The sequence below is a fragment of the Leucopleurus acutus genome, assembly GCF_964270905.1.
Source record: "Leucopleurus acutus genome assembly, chromosome: 9".
NCBI classification, from domain to species: domain Eukaryota; kingdom Metazoa; phylum Chordata; class Mammalia; order Artiodactyla; family Delphinidae; genus Leucopleurus; species Leucopleurus acutus.
In genome coordinates, this window is record NC_139144.1 from 38,728,587 (window position 1) to 38,749,079 (window position 20,493).

The following is a 20,493-nucleotide window of genomic DNA, read 5'->3' on the forward strand; positions in this document are numbered from 1 at the left end:
GATGAAATAACAGTTACTTATGTCATTACGGTGATTCTGTTAAATTTATGTCAGAGAATGCCACTCTTCTGTTTAAAACTCTCCAGTAACTATTCCATTCAGAGTGAAAGCCAAAATATTTACTAAACCCTACCATATTTGCCCTCCATTACCACTGATCTCCATTACTCTTCTACACTTCTTTAGTTTAGCTCTAGCCATCATGGCTTCCTTGCTATTATCAGACATTCTGAGCATGCTCTTTACTTTGTAGTGTGCTATATATCTTACTTACTTTGTTAATAGTCTGTGACCCACAGGAACTTAAGTACCAAGAGTACAGAGATTTTCATTTTGCTTTGTTATAAACAGTGGGGATATAGAGGAAAGTTGTGCCTGGCCCATGGTAGGCACTCAAGATTCTGTTTTCACCTAAGCGAGTCTCCCTCCCATCTGTATTTTAAACTTTATTTTCAGATCCGTGATTCTAACTGCAACTATGAGGCCTTTATGAACATTATTAAATTGAGTGACAATATTGGAGAGCTAGAAGCAGTCCGAGATAAAGCAGCAGAAGAATTACAATATCTTCGATCTCTAGATACAGCTGGTGATGGTAAGTATTGATAATTTATTTAAGCATAAGAATGTTTTACTCCTTTAATGATTACTGTGTCTTCAAACAAAACTTTAATTTACCTAAATGTCATTTGATGCTATTAGTTGTTTTCACCTTAAGTAAATCTGACTTTTATTATGCTAATATGTGCTGAGACTAAAGCACGATAATTTTCTGAATATGAGACTCTTATTATTGCAGTTATCTCTGAAGTAAAGATAATTGGCATGGTTTAATTTTAATTAAACAATTTCACTGTAAAGTTTCCAGTTTCTTTTATTAAATAAAATAATTGCTCTATTCATTGGTTATTATGTTAAATTATAGTAAATGTATGTTTAAAGTATTTCACAAGTAACACTGCCACTTTCTACCTCATAATCAATTTGTTTGTTTTTAGATATCAACACCATCAAAAATCAAATAAATAGCTTATTATTTGTAAAGAAAGTATGTGACTCAAGAATACAACGGTTGCAGTCAGGCAAGGTAAGTAAAGTACTTTTGAGTTAATATTTAGTTATAAATACTTTATATTCATTAAAACGTCTAGCAAATGACAAAAGGTAGAATATTAACCAGTGTAGCACTCTACAAAAGAACTAAGAATTTAGAAAAAAGTTTATCTTACACAATGTAGTGAAAGTATTTGTTAAAACAAGCTAAAGAGATTAAAATGCTGCATGAAAAATACTGAAGTAATTAAAGATTTTATTTCTTGATTTATATATTTATCTACTCATGTATTATTTATTCAAAATTCAACATTTATTATATTTTGTACACTGGGCACCTTTTTTTAGATGGACCTAACAGAAATCTCTCTCATGGAGCTTACATTTCCATAACACCTTACAGAAAAACCCGGACGAAGTTTTTGGGCAACCCAGTAGTTGTAGAATCAGAAAATTAACCAATATATAACTTGATGTATTATGTAAAAAATGTAAAAAATAAGTAAATGTGAAAAAAATCAGTAAAGTAAAGTATGGTGATAGAGAATGTCTGGGAGTGTTTTAGATATATGCTGAGAGATTTGGTGACATTTGAGCGGAGAGAGATGTGAATAAGGAGAGGGTCCTGTGAATTTTTTTTTTTTTTTAAAGGAATCTTGCAGGCAAAGGTGAGAGCATGCAAAGGCCCTGGAATAGGAAAGTGCCTGGTGAGTTAGAGGAGGTCATTGTGTCTGGTATGGAATGCATGAAAAGGATTGTAGTAGTAGGAATGAAATTAGAGAGGAACCTTGGGGTTTACTGCCATAGTAAGATTTTAAAAATTTCCAATTGTGATAGGAATCCATTGGAGATTTGCCCTGGCAAGTGACATGATGTGACTTATGAGTTAAAATGATTACTTGGACTCTTTGTGATGAATAGATTGTGGTGGAGTGGTGGGGACAAGAATGGAAACAGATCACTTACAAGACTGTTGCATTAGTTCAGTAAGAGATGTCTGTGGAGGTTCATGTGAGAAGTAATTAGAGACTAGATACAGTGCTAACAGGATTTGCTAATGGTTTAAATACAGGGTGAGAGAGGAAAAAAGGACTCAAGGATGATTCCAGAGTATTTTGGCCTGAGCAACTGTATGAAGTGTTGTTGTTTACTAAAATGGATACAGCTGAGGGAGGAGGAAGTCTGGAAGAGAGAATCAAGTTTTGAATGTTTTAGTTTGAGATCCCGGTTTGACATTCAAGTACACATGCTAATTCGTAAACTCCAGTTCAAGGGAATGTTTAGTGATGCAACAAACTTTGAGAATCCTCAGGATTATCAGATGTTTATTTAAAGTTAAGAGACTGGATGAGGTTACCTAAAAGAATGAGTTTAAGTAAGAAGATATCAAGGACTTAGTCCTGAGGCCCTGCAGTTACTTAGTGTTTAAGACAAAGTGAAAGATCTAGCCAAAGAAACAGAGTGACTGGTGAGATTGAAGGAAAACCTGGGAGTGTGATATCCTAGAAGCCAAGTGTAGAAAATGTTTAAAGAAGTGAGAGATCAGGTATATCAAAGGCGACTAATAAGTTGAGTAAGATGAAGATTTAGAATTGACTATTGGGTTTGCCAGCAGGGGGATTATTGATGATCTGATGATAGCATTTTGTTGGAATAGTGGAGAGAAACCCTGACTGGAGTCAGTCCAGGAGAAAATGGGAAGAGGTGAATTAGAAACTGTGATTACAGGTAGCTGTTTGGAAGACTTTCATTGTAAAGGAGAAGCAGAGATTTGGGGCTTTAAAACGTAACAAAAACATTTTTTACTACATTTAGTTTTTAGTGTAGTCACCTTTTTCATGCTGGTTTTCTTTTGGAAATTTATTTGTGACTCTCTGGTCTTGTAATTTGCAGTGTACTTAAATTCCTTAAGGAATGGAAGACTTATTTTTAAAAATCTTGAGTTTAGTTTGCTAGTTTAATTATAACTTACATTACTTGAGGCCCACATTTGTCATTTATGTGTGTGTGCGGGTGTATGTCTGTCTGTCTTTGTTTCAGTTAACTATATTTTAAAGTGAGTTTATACATGCATGTAAATTCAGAATAGAAGAATAATATGGTTTCACTTGTTCTTACTGTTTCTTTATCTAGTTACCTTACCTAGATCTTAAGAGTTAATGATCCATACGCATCATTATTTAAAGTCTGTTTGCCTAAACACCTTCCGATATTGAATCCTTTTGAAATTTTGAAACCTTGTTTGGAAGCTTGTCAATTCTATTTTGAATATCAACCTTTACCTTTTTTAATAGCTCAAGTCATACAGTGTTTTCCTTTGGAAGAAAACTCACACTCTTCGCAGAGATGTAATTTTTTAACCATGCTACTTATCTTAAAGTCTTAGGAGGTGCTTTATTCTTTTTATCAGAAATAAAGTGATAGTGAATACTCTTTTCCATTCCCTATCTATAGAGGTGCTGCTGGATAGGAAAAAGAGATGATAAAATCTGTGGAAGGAAGACTTAGGAGAAATCATGCGCTGGGACTAGATTGCTTTACCCCAGACATTTTAAGTTGGTAATCTGTTATTATTAAGTACTTATATGAAGGAGAGATACTAATTACAGAGAAAGCTTTTTTCTCCTTTTTTCAAAACATCTTCCTTTTCCTATGCCTAATTTAGTATCTGCTCCTGAATAAGGCAGCCTATCTAACTTTCAGAAAACCTGTCTATCTTTTTTTAAAAATAGAGGATTGTGAGATATGGATTTGGGAACGCAGAGAAGCTGGTGAAAATCATTCCTGGAAACACTATGGCTCTTTGTGGAAGGGGCAGCAGGTTTTGAGGACACTGACTCATTCTAACCAGCTTTGTCACCCCAGGCAACATTTCCGATCCTCAACTTTCTTATCTGTTGAGTGGGATTGGTAGTATTTATCCAATAGGATTGCTGTGGAGATTAATGAAGTAATGTGTATAATGCACCTAGCACAATGCTGGACATGTAGATTCTCTAAATTTGAACCTGTTAACAAATTTTTTTTCCACCCTATGTAGCTCTCTTGCTTTGAAGTATATGTAATTTACTATTTAGGTAGACTGAAAAGAAATACACTTTCTATAAAGATTATAGAATTTTTACTCCGTTAGGAGCAGATTAACTCGGGAATATTTTCTGTTTTCCCAGTAGATAGACGTCAATCTGTACTTGAAAATATTGGGATTTGTTTATTCTTGAACATATTAAGGTGATCCAGATATCCCCTTTAGCTCCTAAAATGTTCATTTTTGTTTGGAATATACAGAGTTAGAGAATCCATGAAAATACATTTAGATTTATTTTTTTATTAGAAGAAATGAGTGCTTATCATACTTTTAATGTATATTTACTAAGCAGCTCTTAAAATAACTCTAGGAAATTCAGTGAGCTGATACTTTTTATTGGGCACCCACATGTACAAGAAGAGAAACCTTTATTTTTATTCCATTTTAACTTAAATTTTTACATCTATGTAAAGATCTTTAACCTAGTGAGTGAATAGATGAAATATTAATTTACATTAACTTTTATTTGTAGGACATAAATACTGTGAAACTGGCAGCAAACTTTGGGAAACTTTGCACAGTCCCCCTGGACAGCATTCTTGTAGACAATGTTGCACTACAATTTTTTATGGGTAGGTAAATCCATTTTATAAAAATAATATAACCCTTGAAATTTTTAATAATTGTAAATATTGTTAAATTTTAAATACCTGGTATTAGGTGTGGCATATATATCTCTCTTCCACCCCTCATTCTCTGAAATACTCCCTTTTCTTTGGAAACCAGAGATTTATTTTGTTGTCGAGGAAATAAATGCTTATTTTAACTCCAATGTGCATTTGCTAATCTGCTTTTAAATAAACCCCAGGAGATTCTACAATGAATTTAAATTTAAGTTATTTGAGAAAGAATACTTTATCAGGAATACTTGGTGTGTATAACCTGTGTATATCATTTTGGTGCATGAATGGGAGAGGGCTTTGTTTTTATGCCATTTTAATATATAAATATTTATTAATTTTATTAATATTACATCAAAATTGCTTTTATCTGGGGGACATTTCCAGCAAAACTCCCTGATTCTTCATTTCACGATCAAAAATGCATGGCTTATTGAAGAGCCCAAACGTTATTTTTAATATTTATGATAATAGTAATATTGTGATTAATAATCTTTGTTGAGAATGGAAGCTGAATGTTGGTGAAGTAGTTTATTTCTGATGAAGCCTTCTCTGGCAGTTTTATCCCCTAGAGATATTTTAGTGAAAAATCAGATTTTTTAAAAAAAATACGTGCTTCCATTTGTTTTTTCTGCATAACTGGTCTTCTCAGCCTAACCAGTTTATGATATAACTATTTTTTTTAACCTCAAGCATTTTCTAAACATGTTGAAAATGTGGAGTTTTAAGTATTTGAAACTTTAATCCTTCTTAACTTGTGTGCACCCAAAAATGTGTGACTTTAATATCTATGTTGTTATGGATTTTGGTAGATTACATGCAGCAAACTGGAGGTCAGGCACATCTCTTCTTCTGGATGACAGTGGAAGGATACCGGGTTACAGCCCAACAACAGCTAGAAGTTTTATCAAGTCGTCAGAAAGATGGAAGACATCAAACCAACCAAACCAAAGGTCTTTTAAGAGCAGCTGCTGTTGGAATTTATGAACAGTATTTATCAGAAAAGGTGAGAATATATTTTGATTACTGTTTTCTTATCTTCTCTGGCAGTATCATTGATAATGATTTTTGTAGTACTTGTAAATATCCATTATTCATGCTGCTATGCGCAGCTGCCTTACATTGCCTTATTTAATCCTGGTAATAGTATTATTGTGTATTATCCTCATTTTATACGTGAAGAAACTGATTCAGTTAGGAAATTGAATTAACTTGTCCAGGGTCATGCAGATACAAAGTGACAGTTAAAATTCAAGGTCACACACACTGTAGATAATAGGTAGAAAGTAAAAGGATGGAAAAAGGTAAACCATGCAAACAGTAACTAAAATAGAGCTGGAGTGGCTACACCAATATTAGTAATAGATTTTAAGACAAAAAATTGTTACTAGAGAAACGAGGAACATTTTATAATTCTAAAAGGGTCAGTTGATGAGGATGATAAAACAACAAAGCCCCCACGTAAATGAAGCACAAACTGACTGAATTGAGGGAGAAGTAGACAGTTCAGCAATAATAGTTGGAGACTTCAATACTCACTCTCAAAAACTGATAAAACAATTATACAGAAAATGACCAAGGATATACAAGAATTGAACAGCCCTATAAACCCGTTAGAACTCTCCACATTCTCAGTGGCTTAACTCAACAAAGGTTTATTTCTCTCTCATGCCACAGTCCAACGAAAGTCAGTGAGGCAGGGTGAGGAGTGGAGAGCGAGAAGCAGTGAATAATAGGGTGACCCAGGCTTCCAGACTCCTTTATTCTTAAAGTACATTTACTTTAAAGTGACTTCCGGGGCTTCCCTGGTGGCGCAGTGGTTAAGAATCCTCCTGCCAATGCAGGGGACACGGGTTCGAGCCCTGGTCCAGGACGATCCCACACGCCTCGAAGCAGCTAAGCCCGTGCGCAACAACTACTGAGCCTGAGCTCTAGAGCCCGCGAGCCACAACTACTGAAGCCCGCGCGCCTAGAGCCCCTGCTCCGCGACAACAGAAGCCATCGCAACGAGAAGCCCGCGTACCACAAAGAAGAGTAGCCCCTACTCGCCACAACTAGAGAAAGCCCGCATGCAGCAACGAAGACCCAATGCAGCCAAAAAGAAAAAAAAAAAAAGAAAACACGGTACATCAAAATTTATGGGATGCAATTAAAGAAGTGCTTACAGGGAGATGTGTAGCCTTAAATGCCTAATGAGAAAGAAGAAAGATCTCAAATCAACATTCTACGTTTTCACCTTAAAAATCTAGAAAAAGAAAAGCAAGACAAACCCAAGCAAACAGAAGGAAGGAAATAAAATAGTAAAGATCAAAATGGAAATCAGTGAAATAGAAAACAGAAAAAACAATAGTGAAAAATCAGTACGACCAAAAGTTGGGAAAAGAGCAACAAAATTGACAGACCTTTAGCTAGATTGGCCCGGAAAAAAGATACAGATCACCAAAATCATGAATGAAAGAGGAGGCATCACTGCCAACTCTATAGAAATTAAAGGGCCTATAAGGAAATATTACAAACAACTTTATGACAACAAATTTGACAACTTAGATGAAATGGACAAATTCCTGGGGAGACACTAATTGCCAAACTGACTTAAGAAGAAACAGAAAATATAGTAAATAAATTTAATTAATAATTAAAAATCATCTTTCAAAGAAAAGCCCAGGCCTGGCTGGTTTCACTAGGTATGAATTCTGTCATACATTTCAAGAAGAAATAATACCAATACTTCACAAACTCTTCCAGAAAATAGAGAAAAAATAAAACATTTCCCAGCTCATTTTATGAGTTGTGTCATTCTCATATCAAAGTCAGACAAAGACATCATTTAGAAAACTACAGACTAATATCCCTCATGAATATGGACACAAAAATCCTCAAGATTCAAGGTTACTCACACTCCAGTACTTTTAATGGCTATGCTATAATAACCTTTTAATTTATACTTAACACAAAAATTGTATTTGAATTTTAAGTATGAGTGTTACTTGGAAACTGCTTATTTGTGCATTTGCTTACATTTTTGCCTTATGAAATATACCCTACTTAAAAGAGTACACAGTTTTAAGAATAATAGTAGAGCAAACACCTTTATACCCCATCCAGCTTTAGAAATAGAACATTCATTATAGTTTTAAAGATCCCTATATATTCTTTACCTGTCCTTGCTTCCTGATGAAGCCCATTTTCTGTAATTATTCACTTGCTTTCCCATACAGTTTTATTATACCTGTATGTTCTGAACAATATTATTGCTTCAGCTTTCTGAGATTTTGACATTACCAAAATGTCAGGAGAAAACTTTAGACATTTGCCTTCCAGATGGCTATCATTGTTGCCAGTCATAGTAAAGATGCCAACAATGGCCTGCGGTAAATCATATTTTCAAAGAATGGGACAAGAATAATGTCCTCTCATTTGAAAATGCATCAAGAATGAGTATGGTGAAATAAATTAACGTAAACAGAAATTTATATGCTTTCTCTAAAACTATTGAATGATTTTTGGAGGGACTAAAATAAACCTTGAAATGGATGGACTGAACTGAGTTTTTTATGTGTAGGCTGTAACAAAAACTCATATAATGAAAAAAATGACTCACTTTTTGGAACTAAGGCTATTGAGAACTCAAATATCACCAGAAGGGAACAGCTAGTTTAAAGAGGATTTTCTCACTTTCTTTACTAAAACTATAATTTATTTGGAATGCACCTTTACCACATTTAAATGATCTGTGTGTTTTAAAACCATTTTCCTTGAAAAGGAGAGGTTTAACTTATGGCATTCATTATGCTTCGAAGTACTTAAAAATGGGCATTTTAGACATGGGTAGCCTGTATGATGAATTCATAGATGCAAAGGACCTGATAGACAAACAGCTGGTCTATGAAACAAATCTGGAGATACAAATCCCTACAGGTCTAAAAACCTGCTGTTTTTAGTGAGTAAAATCCCATTATTCTTTGCCTAAATGGTTTTATTGAAGGGATATTTACTTGATGTCATGACATTGCACTGGTTAGAGAAATAAGTGTGATATATAGCCTTAAGAGCAGAGCTGAAAGTCATAGTGAATTTTATTTTATAGTTGATTGTACTTAGTTATACCACTGCATAAAATAATATCCTGAAGGCTGCAGGCAGATCAGAGAAGTATCGTTTAAAAGGGCAACACAAAAATACCCTACAAGATCATGGAATAAAAAGAAAAGTAATTGTTTACTTTTTATTAAATATAGATATATCTATTTAATTAGTCCTATTATAGGTATAATCTTTTAAAAAGTCTTACATTTTTATATTTTAAGAATATATAATATAACGCCTACAATATTTAAATTTAAAAGTAAAAAGTTTAAAATATGTTAAAATAAGTTGCTGTATCAGAGTACAGAAACATTTAAGTATATTAATATTCTCAGACATTTTTTTGATTAGTCCAATTAATTACTAATTGCCACTGTTAACTAGTCCTTTTGTTTTGTTTAAATAACTACATTTGTGTAACAGAAAAGTAAAGAATACAGATTAATAGATAATTTTGGAAAAACACCCATTTTTGTATTTTTATGTTAAAGAAGTAACATGTGTAAGTATTTCTTCCATATTACTTTTTTTGAAAGGTGGGCTCTCTGAAAGTTTTGGTCACCCTCTTCCAAGGATGAGGCTTAATCCAATTCTGTATTCCAGAGATTATAGAAAAAATTAAACTAGATAAATAGATAATGTTATTATTTTCAAATTTTTCTCTTATTTCCTAGAAACTGAGTTTTACTGAGCTTAGAGGGCAAATGAAAGGACAAAACTAACTTAAATCTTGTTCCTCTCTGATCTTTGTCACATAGTTGAAGTTGTTTAGTTCTCCTGTTCTTAGTTGGGGGGAAATAAAAAAACACCACACTCATGGGCTTCCCTGGTGGCGCAGTGGTTGAGAGTCCGCCTGCCGATGCAGCGGACATGGGTTCGTGCCCCGGTCCGGGAAGATCCCACATGCCACGGAGCGGCTGGGCCCGTGAGCCATGGCCGCTGAGCCTGCGCGTCCGGAGCCTGTGCTCCGCGACGGGAGAGGCCACAGCAGTGAGGGGCCCGCGTACCGCAAAAAAAAACACAAAACACCACACTCGTACACAAACAAATAGTAGGTAAGTATCCTTCTCTTCCTCCTCCAAAAAGCCCCACACAAACCAAAAAACAACCACCACACAACCTACTTGGGTTTACTACCAGGAGTGTTGAATTAACAAGGGAGCATTAGAAGTTGTGTAGCCGTTTGCCTCCTGTTTACTTACTTGAAAGAAAACTAAAAAAAAAAATTTTGTTCGAGTGTAGTTGATATACAGTGTTGTGTTAATTTCTGCTATACAGCAAAGTGATTCAGTTATACATATACACATTCTTTTTCATATTCTTTTCCATTATGGTTTAGCACAGGATATTGAATATGGTTCCCTGTGGTATACAGTAGGACTTTGTTGTTTATCATTCTATATATAATAGCTTGCATCTGCTAATGCCAAACTTCCAATCCATCCCTCCCCCAGCCCCCCTCCCCTTTGGCAATCACAAGTCTGTTCACTACGTCTGTGAGTCTGTTTCTGTTTTGTTGATAAGTTCATTTGTGTCATATTTTAGCTTCTGCATATAAGTGATATCATATGGTATTTGTCTTTCTCTTTCTGACTTAACTTCACTTAGTACGATAGTCTCTAGATTTATCCACATTGCTGCAAATGGCATGTTTCATTCTTTTTTGTGGCCAAGTAGTATTCCATTGTATATATTTATCACATCTTTATCAATTCATCTGTCGTTGGACATTGAGGTTGTTTCCATGTCTTAGCTATTGTGAATAGTGCTGCTTTGAACATGGGGTGCATATATCTTTTAAAATTATAGTTTTGTCTGTATATATACCCAGGTTACTTACTTACTTTTACTTTTTTTTCTTTTCTTGATATATCTTCTTTTCTGTTCCTTAGATAGTCTATTAGCATAGAGAAATCACTTGAACAATGCATTCTTTTGGTACTTTCTCTAAAAGTTACCATCCTTGTTGCTCATTTATTCTCTAGAGCCTTCAGAACTAAAAATACAAAAGTTGACATGCCAAAGATGACCATATTTCTAGCTTCTCAGCGTTATTTTCTTTCAGTAATTTTTCACACTGAACATGATATTTTATATTTCTGTGTAGTATCTGTCACATTATGCACCTTGAGATGGAAATTGTTGGAACAAATTAACTTTTCAGATTTTTTCCATCCTGTATCATGTGGGAACTTTGCTGCAGTATTATAAAACCAAATTAAGATAAGCATAGTCTCTTTTAGATGCCATTCAAAAGGATTGTTTCTAACCTTAAATGATAAATAACGAATGGATTATTCTTTTGGTATTTTATTAAATACACATCTAGGACTACTGAGTGCTCAACACTAACTCCTAATGACAGAGTTTCTTATGTGCTAGACCCATATGCCTTACGTAAATCTCTTTTCATCCTCATAATAACCATATGTGGTATTTACCACCATTTTGCAGATTAAGTGAAGCCTAGTGAGAGGTAAGTTGCTCGGCAAAAGTCAAGATTTAAATCCATGTTTGTCGAACGTCGACTGTGTAGTACGTGATGACAAGAAGGTTCTAGCTCTTATTTCAGCCTTTAATCATCAGGGTGTCATTTGCAAACCAAGGATTTTCTGGCAGTTACTTTCAATAATATGATTCCATTATTCTCCTACTATTAAGGCTTAACTTGTATATAGAAAATCCAAAGATCAATACTACTGTTATTTTTCTCTGTTTGTCAGGCATCTCCAAGAGTTACTGTTGATGATTATTTGGTAGCAAAATTAGCAGATACTTTGAATCATGAAGATCCAACTCCTGAAATCTTTGATGACATTCAAAGGAAGGTATTATGTACAACATTTATCATTATATCTTTCTCGAAAACAATGTATATTTCTATATGCATGTAATTTGTTTATAAAAGGTTATTGAAGCATTAAGAAAGTACGGTGGTAACTAAAAAGATGAGTTATGGTAATAATATCAGTACTTCACAATTACAAAAAAGGTAGGCCAGTTTTTCTTTGTTTATTTAATTGACAAATGAGGAAAATCCTTAGCTGGGTTGTTTAATTTGAATCTGACTGCAGGGCCAGATATAGATTCTAGAATTTTATGAATTGATGATGTATAAATAACATGATTCATTTATTTGAATATGTGTCTTGAGCCTTTATGTGTACTTGTTTCTTAGAGAGTACTACTTTCTGGAACATTTTATGTAACCTGCTGTCGTGTGACTTGTGTTGCAGTAGGACCTGTTTCAGTACAATTTGGGTGCTGGAGGGACCAGAAAAAAATTATTGGTTGTGACATAGTCTTATTACTGACATCTTGTTAATATGGAACCTGTAATTTATTACAGTAAGACCTCTATCTAGCTTTCGTTGAAATCTTATTAGTGGAAATCACTGCATTATCTGCATTAATGATTGAATATCTTGATTTATTTCAATAAGGTATATGAATTGATGCTACGAGATGAAAGATTTTATCCTTCCTTCAGGCAGAATGCACTTTATGTGCGCATGTTAGCTGAGCTGGATATGTTAAAAGATCCTAGTTTCAGAGGATCAGATGATGGTGATGGAGGTAAGGTGGCACACGTTGTACATTTATGTGTATATGTATTTTCCTGTATATATTCTGCTTACCAAAAAAAGTCCTTTCAAATAAGATAAAAAATGTTTTTGAAACCCAAATATAAATTGTAGTATATTTAAAAATCTGTAATTAAATGACAAAGTTTACTTACTATACTAAACTAAAATGTTAAAATTTAATAACAAATTTGAATGTAACTGTTGAAAATAGAATTCTTAAAGAAGCATGTTTTCTTGAGTTGTGTCACCCCAATGTTTTTATGGTAGTTTCCCTTTTGTTTATAAGTAATAATAGTCATGACTAGCAATAGGATTATTGAGAAGATTAAATGAAATAACAAGTGATGAATCTGAGAATATACCATAAACTATAAAACATAAAAATACAGTTTTTTCCCTCTTTAACTGTACCCTTTTCCAAATCCTGCCCAATATAAGCTGGGAGAAGCTATAAGAGTCATTTATTCCAATCGTTCAGTTTTTTTCTATCTACATGTTATAGTAAAGAAAGCAGACTTTGTCATAATACTTAGATTTTAATCCTTTTCTTATTGCCTGTGTGATGTTGGCCAAACAATTTCTTTAAGCCTCTTTCTCAGCTGTAAATCTGGAATAATATTCTTCTCATAATAATATCTTACCTCAGAGTTGTCATATTTTAATGGAATTCTGTATATAAAAATCAAATATAAACTAAAACGCAAATATCAGTTTTTATTAGTAGTAAATAATTTGTTATTTAAGAATAGTGGGAGAGGCAGCACTTAGAGTACAGTTTGCAGATTTTAGACCTGATGACCATTTTACTTGTGATTCAGTTCAGAAGTACTTATTAAACTCTAATTAAATATCTAGTATTTGATAAACTTTCCAGCAAATAAGCAATGTAAATACAAAGTAAATGGGAAAGATTGGACTAAGGAATTTTTTTTTTTTTTTTTTGCGGTATGCGGGCCTCTCACTGCTGTGGCCTCTCCCGTTGCGGAGCACAGGCTCCGGACGCGCAGGCTCAGCGGCCATGGCTCACTGGGCCCAGCCGCTCCGCGGCATGTGGGATCTTCCCGGACAGGGGCACGAACCCGTTTCCCCTGCGTCGGCAGGCGGATTCTCAACCACTGCGCCACCAGAGAAGCCCTGGACTAAGGAATTATTTTAAGAAAGTGCTTTAATTATGCTTATTTACTTATGAATAGATTTTATGGACAGGGCCACTTGAAGTTGGAGATATAATAGATGTATTAGATAGTGAGCACTGCTTTAAAAAATACCTCTATTATGGAAGCTTTCCAGCCTCCCCTCTTCTCTACCTATCCTCCCCACTCCCTAGTCTATATTAGTGAGATTTTACTGTTTATTTAAAAATTTTTTTCTATATTTTTTTTAACACCTTTGTTAGAGTATAATTGCTTTACAATGGTGTGTTAGTTTCTGCTTTATAACAAAGTGAATCAGCTATACATATACATATATCCCCATATCTCTTCCCTTTTGCATCTCCCTCCCAGCCTCCCTATCCCACCCCTCTAGATGGTCACAAAGCACCAAGCTGACCTCCTTGTGCTATACGGCTTCTTCCCACTAGCTATCAGTTTTACATTTGGTAGTGTATATATGTACATGCCACTCTCTCATTTTGTCCCAGCTTTCCCTTCCCCCTCCCCGTGTCCTCAAGTCCATTCTCTAGTAGGTCTGTGTCTTTATTCCCGTCCGGCCCCTTGGTTCTTCATGACCAATTTTTTTTTGTTTGTTTTTAGATTCCATATATATGTGTAAGCATATGGTATTTGCTTTTCTCTTTCTGACTTACTTGACTCTGTATGACAGACTCTAGGTCCATCCACCTCACTACAAGTAACTCAATTTCGTGTCTTTTTATGGCTGAGTAATATTCCATTGTATATATGTGTCACATCTTTTTTATCCATTCATCTGTTGATGGACACTGAGGTTGCTTCCATGTCCTGGCTATTGTAAATAAGGCTGCAATGAACATTGTGGTACATGACTATTTTTGAATTACGGTTTTCTCAGGGTATATGCCCAGTACTGGGATTGCTGGGTTGTATGGTAGTTCTAATTTTAGTTTTTTAAGGAAACTCCATACTGTGCCCCATAGTGCCTGTATCAATTTACATTCCCATCAATAGTGCAAGAAGGCTCCCTTTTTTCCACACCCTCTTGCATCTCTCTCCTATCCTCCCTATCCCACCCCTCTAGGTGGACACAAAGCACCGAGCTGATTTTCCTGCGCTATGTGGCTCATTCCCACTGACTATCTTTTACATTTGGTAGTGTATATATGTCCATGCCACTCTCTCACTTCGTCCCAGCTTCCCTTTCCCCTACACTGTGTCCTCAAGTCCATTCTCTACGTCTGCGTCTTTATTCCTGTCCTGCCCCTAGGTTCTTCAGAACAATTTTTTTTTTTTTTAGATTCCATATATATGTGTTAGCATACGGTATTTGTTTTTTTCTTTCTGACTTACTTCACTCTGTATGACAGACTCTAGTCCATCCACCTCACTACAAATAACTCAATTTCGTTTCTTTTTATGGCTGAGTAATATTCCATTGTATATATGTGCCATATCTTCTTTATCCATTCATCTGTTGATGGACAATTATGTTGCTTCCATGTCCTGGCTATTGTAAATAGAGCTGCAATGAACATTGTGGTACATGACTCTTTTTGAATTATGGTTTTCTCAGGGTATATGCCCAGTACTGGGATTGCTGGGTCATATGGTAGTTCTATTTGTAGTTTTTTAAGGAACCTCCATACTGTTCTGCGTAGTGGCTGTATCAATTTACATTCCCACGAACAGTGCAAGAGGGTTCCCATTTCTCCACACCCTCTCCAGCAAGATTTTACTTTTTAAATAATCTAAGAAATCTAGTTACAGAAGTTTCCATGTTGTAATAACTTTTATATTGATTGTTGATCTAATATCTTGGTTATTTGTAAAATTGGGATAATATTTTATTAACTGGATTTGATTGCATAATTGAGGAAGTGTTTTTTTTTTAAGAGCACTTCTGTGGGAGATGAATAGTAAAATTCAGTGTACCTCAAGTATGTTATATAGTATATCTATTTACTGTCTCTTGAAAAATATTTTGCATAGCTGCTATGAAATTTGCAGTAGGAACTCTACTTCCAGAAAGGACTATTTAAAATGTTTTTATTGTTGATTTTGTCTACTTTAGAAGTTTCCTTAGTATTGTGAAACAGATTTGCTATCTGACCCAGAATGAAAGAGGATAAATTGAATCATAATCAGCTAATATCTGAGTGTCTAAATATTATATAATGATGACAGTAACAATATATTCTCTGGGAGTAGGTTTTGATCCTATAGTGTAAGAACTTCAAATTCTTCTAAATTGACTTTTAGCTTCCATTTATATTTGTCTTGTATGCAACTAATGGAAGCAAATTATTTATGTTGTCTCAAACTTCTCAAAACCTCATACTTATTTAAAACACAGAGTAGCTTAAAAGTTTTTTTTCTGCAACTAGTTTTGATCTGAAGTAAATGTACTTCTATTATATATCAGTCATTGAGTAGTCCCTCACATCGGAATCCTTGATTGTAGTTTGGAATTAGTGTATATATATATCTCTTTCGTCTTTCTAGGACATTGCTTTTTAACATTCTGTGTCCTAATTGATGAGCTTTTATATATTTTATAACTGAGAAATTGCCTAACCCTTTTTTGAAATGATTTGAAAAAAGTATGTGGAATGATGGGTATAATATGAAACATTATTATTAAAAATGGCAGTTAGGTATATTATCTTTGTCATTGTTTAGGTTTTAGGCACTTGTGACAACTTTTTCAAATAGTGATGCTTATGATTTTCTTGTCTTTATAAGATTGTTTAATTAAAAATAGGCCTTTCTTAAATCTTCTGGTTATAAATTCATTGTCTGACTTTTCAAATTAAGCTTCCTGGCACTTTGTGTATTTTTTAACGTCCTGAAGTTTTGGCTACTTTTTAGACATTTTGAAATAATTACCTAATCTAGTGTTTAATATGTAGCTGATTTTAAGAAAATGCAGCCTAAACTGAGCACAAAATTAGTGGGCCAAATCTTACCATGTGTAATAGTATTTGCTGGTGGTTTTTCTTTGCTGTGGAAGAAATTTCATTCCTATTTAACTAGACTTCTGTAGGTAGGTAGGTAGGTGGCTGGATGGCGTGCTAACCCATGCTCTCTGTCCTCCTCTCCTCCCCTTTCTTCCTTTTCTCTTTCTTTGTTCGTAATTGCCTTCTTTAGTTAGTTCAGCTTTAAATTATTTTAAGAGTATTTTTTCCTACATACTTTCACAGCCTTTTAAAAATATTTAAATTGTGCTGTTTTAAATTTTAATTTCAGTCACGTTTTTCTCATCATGTCAAACAATAGTTTCTTTTGTTTTCTAATATTAATAACTAGTTATTAAAGTTTTGATTAAATGTGGACCTAGATTGGCTTTAGACTCTATTTCTGGATCTTATTATTGATCAAGAAAGTAAACTATGCCTTGTTTTGCTCCTAGTTTCTCTTTTAATTTGACATGTCTTTGGTGGGAAGACTTAAGAGGTGGGCAGACCACAGAAGGAGGTAGGAGGCATATAATTGAATAAGGAGGTTAGAGAACTGTTTGTTTACTCATTTTAATTTTCACCTTGCTGTTAACCAAGGGGTAATCCTAGGTGGGATTTCCTATTTTTGTGACCAAAGTTTTGAGGAACCGAGAAATGTTCTTGGGCATTTAGAGTTGTTGAAGTTGGAAAGCAACACCAACTGCCTATTTCAAGAGTAATAGAAATTTCCTTTGAAGACCCATCTAGAGATCCAAATTATAAATAATCTCTTAAGGGCTACAAGCCATACATTAACTTTAAACTGTTTATGAATATTGCTTTACCATATATTCATTTGTGTTTTTAACAGAGGGATATCTTAATTGGTAACCTAATTTGCTCAGATATAGACTAAAATTCTGAGGGAAAGATGTTAATTTTAATAATTCACTTACTCTCTAACGTTAATTTTTAAAAATAATTTTAGTTGCTTTTTAATTAAATGACATTACACATGGGATTTTATGTATCTTTTGTTCTATTAATTGTATATTCATTTAAGAATCTAGATTTTGAATATTTTTGATCCAGATCAACCAAGAATAAGTAGACTTTATAGATATATTAAAAGTCAATCTATTTATCCTTCATATTAAAGAATAATTTTATTTGTAATATTAATCCAGTGGGACAGAAATAGCAAAATACCTCTGACATTTCCTAGTGGACTTCACTCTGCAGTGTTTACCTCATATCTACATTGTATTAGACAACTTAATATGATACTGTGAGAATAAAATATATAATAATTGCTTTCCTGTACATAAATACCTTTTTTTGGGGGGGGGGAGCAACTTAGGTACATAACTATTTTCACTGAAATATCTGGCTTGGAAAACAATGGGAATAGGTGTTTGGGAATAGTGTACCACAATTTACTGTTTTGTTATATCTTGGCTTGTGTGACTTTTGTTCTTGGTGTTTGAACCTTAGATAGATAAAGCACTGTTTCAAAAGTTTTTTACTGTATACTAAGTTGAATTTCCCTTCTCACAGAATCTTTTAATGGGTCTCCTACAGGAAGCATAAATTTGGTAAGTACTGTTATGAGTACTTAATTAATAAAGTGGCCTGAAAACAATATGAAAGACTGAGCCTTAACATATGTAAATAAATGATTTATTAGAAGTCCCCAAGTCATCCTTTGTAAGAAGTTGTTATGCTTTTAAAGAAATATTGAATTCACAAATAAGGGATCTGTTAATTAGAACTTAAAAATGACATGAAATTTTTTTTCATTTTAAAAAATGTGCTTAAGCCACACCTGAATGATTTAGTTGCAGTTGATAAAAAATGATTTTATTATTTTCAACCCCAGTATTTAATATTTGAAAATGACTCTGATCAGTGCTATGATGGGCAGTAAATTTGTGACATATAAATGTTTACACTGGAATTAGTTTTTTCTTCTTGTATTTAGAAAAGAAATATAAAATTAGTTGGGATATCTGAAAACTTAAAAGATATTTCTTTAAAGTCTACACTATAAAAGATTCAAGTTATTGTAAAAAAACCCTTTTTTTAAGCTTAGAGGGTTTTACAAGAATTAAGCAACTGTATTCTATGATTACAGGTTTAAGAATGACATGTTTTTAGCATATAAACTGTCATTGACATTTCATATATTCAAGGTGAAGTGTGAAACAATGAACATTTCAGTTCTTTTATATATCCATCCTTGCCATTGAATACCTTATTTCATAAAATGCTGCTGGAAAGAAATATTAGTGTTCTATGAAAGTTTCAGTCCAGAATTTGTGGGGGATGGGCGGAGATTGTTTGCTTTGTTTTTCCTTCTACCTACAACACATTTTCTTTCAAACTTTTTGTGATAGCTAAATAGTTTAGAGGTCCATTGTCTTATGTTCCTCACTACTACATTTATTTCTAAAATTACTTTATTGTATAAATGTTCTATTATTGTGCAACGTATAACCTTTAACAAAACACTAAAGCAAATCAGCCATAGCGTTAGGTCATATATTTAGTAACATTTTAAATGTTTTCCTAAATTATTTGGTGTCATTACCATTTACTTCTCATATTCCACAGAGTTATAATGAAAACGAATAGGTCCTGGAGAATGAAGAGTGTTAGCAATATAATGCCCATTATATAGAAAGTTTCCAAATGTGATGAAACTTTTCCTTGGTTTGAAATTTTTTAATATTCACCTTTGTAGTGCTTGTACAAGTGTTTGAACACTAGTAAAAAATATTTTTTTTCTTCATTCCCTATTGGGAATAAATGCTTTTTCAAGTAAAAGAGATCCCTTTTATCACATAGTGATATAAACCAGAACAGTGTGGATTGAAAAAGGTCACACTTGAGGTCAGTGACTTACAGTTTTTTGGTTTTCACATCTGTTAAATCTAAGCTTTTAAGTAGCTAGACTGTTTTCAATTCTATTTTTTTAATACATAGATTTTAATGAACAGCTGCATTTTAAAAAATAGTTTAAGATTATAAAGAATTGTTTTAAAAACCATCAGATATTTTTCATGTTTGATGAAGATAACATTTATTAATTGTATTAAAATTATAAACTAGATCATAATAGTTTATTCCAGTATACTAAGCAAAGAAAATATTTAATGTGGTGGTTTACTCATTTTGTGATTGAAACTGACACATAAATTATAAACATTTTTAGAAGTGCCATTGTAGTTGTGTTTGCTCAATTGATTATCATAGTAAATTAGAATTTTTGGTTTTTATCTTAGCATAGTGTTAAAAAAAAAAACACTTTTTTTTTTTTTTTGGCAAGGAATTCAAGAATCTTAACCCAAGAATTACATTACAAACTGATTTTATTTCAGGACAGCATTAATGCACTTGTTTTGAAATCACAGTTTTCTATGACTAATCGATACTTATAGTTCTAAATCACAATGTAGTTCTGTGGTTATTATTTCACCAGTTGTAACTTTATGTAGTCTAGTTGATAGTTACATATGCATTGTAACTGTGACTAATGGTTAAGAGATATCGCATTGGATTTTTTTAATCATATTTAATGAAAATAATATTACTTGTATATTTTAAATGTGCTAAAAAGACATTTATATATTATACAGAGTTTTTCAACAACTTCTGGGTTGCATAGTATATAAGATGCTAACGTTTTTAAAGTAATAAGTAAGCGGCATTTAGCTTTTTAAATGTTACCTGCAAGGGAAGGTTACCAATAATAATGATGTTTTTTTTGAAAAAGGTGATTGTTTTATATTCTTGGTGCTAGCTTGTAATTAGAAGAAGATTACAGTAGATAACAATCTTAAATTTTGTAGAATATTCCATTTCCTCTGGGGCTTCTATCTTTCATGTAAAAATAATACTAAAACAAAAGTTGTGCTGTTTCTGTCAAAATGTTTTATTGTAGGTCAGGTGAGCACTTAAAAAAATAAGTGCATTCTATATCTTTTC

General features: G+C 33.4%; 1 protein-coding gene across 3 annotated transcripts in view; it reads left to right on the plus strand.

Annotated features, from left to right (window-relative positions):
* Positions 1 to 20,493, plus strand: part of SNX13 (sorting nexin 13) — a gene marked incomplete at its 5' end in the record, with an annotated part of 140,487 nt that overhangs the window by 73,129 nt on the left and 46,865 nt on the right. For all 3 annotated transcript variants that reach the window (XM_082846760.1, XM_082846761.1, XM_082846762.1), the window contains 7 exons: positions 457 to 595; positions 999 to 1,087; positions 4,614 to 4,713; positions 5,574 to 5,767; positions 11,571 to 11,675; positions 12,291 to 12,423; positions 18,064 to 18,101. In XM_082846760.1, the coding sequence (XP_082702886.1) occupies positions 457 to 595; positions 999 to 1,087; positions 4,614 to 4,713; positions 5,574 to 5,767; positions 11,571 to 11,675; positions 12,291 to 12,423; positions 18,064 to 18,101 (798 nt within the window). The remainder of the gene's footprint in view (positions 1 to 456; positions 596 to 998; positions 1,088 to 4,613; positions 4,714 to 5,573; positions 5,768 to 11,570; positions 11,676 to 12,290; positions 12,424 to 18,063; positions 18,102 to 20,493) is intronic.